At 31.0% G+C, this 3,923-nt stretch overlaps 1 protein-coding gene across 2 annotated transcripts in view; it reads left to right on the plus strand.

Annotated features, from left to right (window-relative positions):
• Nucleotides 1-3,923, plus strand: part of LOC108735097 (hemocyte protein-glutamine gamma-glutamyltransferase-like) — a 35,281-nt gene that overhangs the window by 24,634 nt on the left and 6,724 nt on the right. For both annotated transcript variants that reach the window (XM_025976132.1, XM_025976131.1), the window contains exon 3: nt 662-888. In XM_025976132.1, the coding sequence (XP_025831917.1) occupies nt 662-888 (227 nt within the window). The remainder of the gene's footprint in view (nt 1-661; nt 889-3,923) is intronic.

Below are 3,923 nucleotides of genomic sequence, written 5' to 3' on the forward strand. Positions count from 1 at the left end.
AACACTTAGTGGTGGGGAGTGAGATGGCGTGGCCTGCATATGTCGCTAAATTGTTTAAGTTGAAAAAAATACTAACAGGTTTATAAAATAGCAAATTAAAAATATATACTTTTTACTCACAAAAGTTTCATTTTTACCCCATTTAGGGTAATTTACCCCGGTTCCCCGACCGCTGTTGTACAGTGACTTAGTATGATAATTGGAAAAATCGAAAAAAACAAGTTTGACTGCTCTCATCATAATATTATAAATGACTATAAAAAAAAGATCATTTCGGCTGTTCATTTACGAACTTCAACTATTTGCACCAAATTATTATCTGAATCGACTGGAATTGACTGGGTGCCCGACCCAAATCGGGTGGGTGCCCAACCCAATCGAGTGGGTGACCGGGCGCCCATGGACCCCCCCCCATTGTTGCGCCCCTGCTAGTCACATTATGAAAGTTATTGGAGCTTTTTACATAAACAGTTTCTGCGTCAAATAATAAGTAATTGAGTCTAATAGGGATACAAACAGAAGCACACTCTAAGATTTTTGTTAAACAGCGTAAAGACCATTACTATAAACAGAATCATTTATTTTTTTCTTCTTCATTAAGCTTTGAGGGTTCATGTTTTAATGTTTTATTAACAATTTCAACACTTGTTGTTTTGCGTAGGGCCTCAACCAAACATCTTCAAGGGCACCAAAGTCATATTAACCCTTCTTACTAGACAAACTCAGTTTCTAAAGGATACTAGAAGGTGGGGATTAATTTTATCAAGAAATGCTGGAGATACTCTTATTATGCAGGCCCACATTTCATCTGTTGCTCAGGTGGGGATATGGTCTTGCTCCATTCAGACTGGAATAATAGGAAATAAAGAAATACGAAATGAGTACAAGGTAAAGATTATTGGTCTTAGTTAACTAATATTATACTAACCTTTTAATTCAATTAGGTAACAAAATGAATTTTGATCTTAATTAAATTGTGACTTGTCGTCAATTTCCTTTTCTCTCAATCTCGAACACTATCATTATTATAATAAGAATCACAGACGGTTATTAGGATTAGAAACTAAAATTTTCTGTAGCAAACCATAAACCAACGTTTCGCCGTTTAGTACGAGTCTTTTCAAGGTATATTCCTGGTTACTAAAGATGATCTGATTTTATACACATTCATTTTACAACAAAAAACAAAATATTCGTATACCTTCTAATTAGCTTTGAATTTTATTACATTATTGCCGTTTTAAAGTAAGAATCATAAATCAAAAATATTGTATTAGCAGTATTAAGTTATCATAATATAATTTTCGGAAAAAAAAAATTCAGGAAGGTTAACCCAACAATTTCATTTATTTATGTTGCGACAACAATTACTTTTAAACCAAGAGTTACGATCTAAAATAACTTATATGTTTTATTGAACCAAAAATTTTTCGTGGTTTATATTTATGCAAACAAAGAAAATTTACTGCCTAATTGATTCATCAAGGCCGAGCCAGAACTGCTTGACTACAGGTTTTAATTTTCAAAGAAACATTAAGGAGGTATTTTAAAAGGCGATGAAAAGTAAATACAATTTGGGGAATGACACCGCTTTTCATGAAATTTCGTCTCAAAAACCGAAGGCGTTAAATCGTAAAACTGTGGACTTGAAAACGTAGGTTTTGCCATTTTTTCTAAAATTCCATTTGCAGATGACGAAATTGCTTCTAAGAGTTTGATATCTGAGGAAAATGGATGATTTTTTTAAATCAAATAGTTGAAGGAAGCGAAAGGGTGGATCAAATTTTCTACAAAAAATTATACTTTCAAAATCGTTAAAAAAAAGCCACAAATATTTTAAACATTGAGAAGAAACAAAACAAATATGTTTCACGAAAGATATTGTTTGACTCGACCATATTGTTTCGGTCATAGCGATCGCTATTTAGATTCTAGAGTATACAAAAGATTACTAGATAGATATAAAAATGTGTTTGAACAATATATACTACTACAAGGAACCTGGGGGGGGAGTCGTGGTTACAATTTATATAAAATCAAAGGGGAGTTATGAAACACTAATTTTAGTTAGTTATCAATTAAATTTCAATTATAGTGGACAGCTTTTCTAATTTCTAAATTTTCTAATATATATAGTTTTTTGCTTTTTGGGATGTTATCTTGTGAAATTTTAACCTTATTCATGTTTAAACGCTGATTGTCTTACAGTGTTCGGCAAAATCCATTTGCTATCCTCTTTGTCTACAGCATAATTACGTTCAGAAACGCGTTTTTTTAAAGACCTGCCACTTTGCCCAATATAAATGGTATTACAAGAATTGCATTCTAAACGATGTAAATCACTGTTTTCTGTTAGATAAATGTTCTTCTTATGTTCTCACAATATAGACTTCAAATTCAATGGACTTTTTTTTCTATAATTTTACAGTTACAAGAGTTTTCCATTTGTATTTAAATCTATGACTAACCTAACATCATCATCATCATCATCATAAGGTTCAGTCCTAAGACTGGTTGGACACGCATCTCCACTCTTTCCTATCCTGAGCTAATCTACGCATTTTCCTAAAACTAGAACAACCCATATCCTTAGTAATTTAGTCTAGGTCTACCTTTACCCTTCCTAACTTCCGTTTCTGCCTCTAATATGTCTCTGACCAGACCTTCATGCATGGGAAGATGTCCTACTAACCTATCTGGGCTATTATTACTAACTTTCAGAGAGTCCTCTGTTCTCCTACTCTACTCTACTAGTAATATTTTGTATTGGAATTTTTGGAAAATTAGAAAACAGACTAGTTGGAAGCATGAAAAAAAGCTTTAAAAATAAATAAAGTAAAAAATACTATGAAAGTTTGCTCTGTGCATTTGACAAAAGATTTTATATTATTCAGTAAGTATATACATTAGTGCTACATATAACCTCAGTGTTGTGATATAATTGTTATATCGTTCCTAACGGCATATAAACAAAACGTTTTCTTGCATGAGGAAATTTGTAAAAAATGACCGAAACAATATTGTGGAGGCAATTAAAATCTTTAGTGAAACATGTTAGTTTTCTTTCATCTCTTCGTTTATATACGCTTCACAAAAAGCGTACTACTACTACTACTAAAGTGTAAGTTTTATTTTAAACATTGTTTATCAAGATAATCTACAGTATACATTCTTGTTATAAATTATTCGACAATACGAAATCCCTGCCAAAATAAGCAAATAAATTTTTCAATGTTTTCACTAAAACACGTACGTTTAAGTAAACTATTCTTTCGAAAACTATTTAGGAATCTGAATAAAAATTCCGAATTTGTTTGAGTGAATTTACGGACGTATCAGCAAATAAGGGTGTATAAGTAATATACCTATAACTTACAAAAAAAAAACATAAAAAACCTTTTAGTACACTAATACACCATTTTATAATTGTTTATACAATCAGTTGCATGTAGTATAAAGTATATATTAATCGTAGACTATATCCTGTCAATTTGTGAATTACCTTTAACATATAAGATATAATAGTGTCTTCAACTTTTTAAACATGGAACTTTTTTATCGAAAGCATTAATATATTTCTTATTGATAAGACAATGTTCATAAAAAACGCCTATGTTCGACCGTTTCTTCGTCAACTTAGGTTGCAAAATTTGTCTCCAACAAAAGTCTTTTTATTTTAAATATAGTCTATATTTACCTTGAAAGTCCATTCTAGATATTTGTGAAAGAATTTTTCAAATCAGTTGTATAGTTTCCGAGATTACTTCCTACATGCAAACATACAAAGTAATTAAAAGAATATAAAAGTTATTAAAACAAGAACAAAAATCGTAGGCGGGTTTTATTATCTTCAACAGATGTCAAACTCTTAAATATAATATGAAATATTCTCAATTTTTTACCCACTACACACTTCCTCAAAT

The sequence above is a fragment of the Agrilus planipennis genome, unplaced genomic scaffold, assembly GCF_000699045.2.
Source record: "Agrilus planipennis isolate EAB-ADULT unplaced genomic scaffold, Apla_2.0 scaffold137, whole genome shotgun sequence".
Classification (NCBI taxonomy): Eukaryota; Metazoa; Arthropoda; class Insecta; order Coleoptera; family Buprestidae; genus Agrilus; species Agrilus planipennis.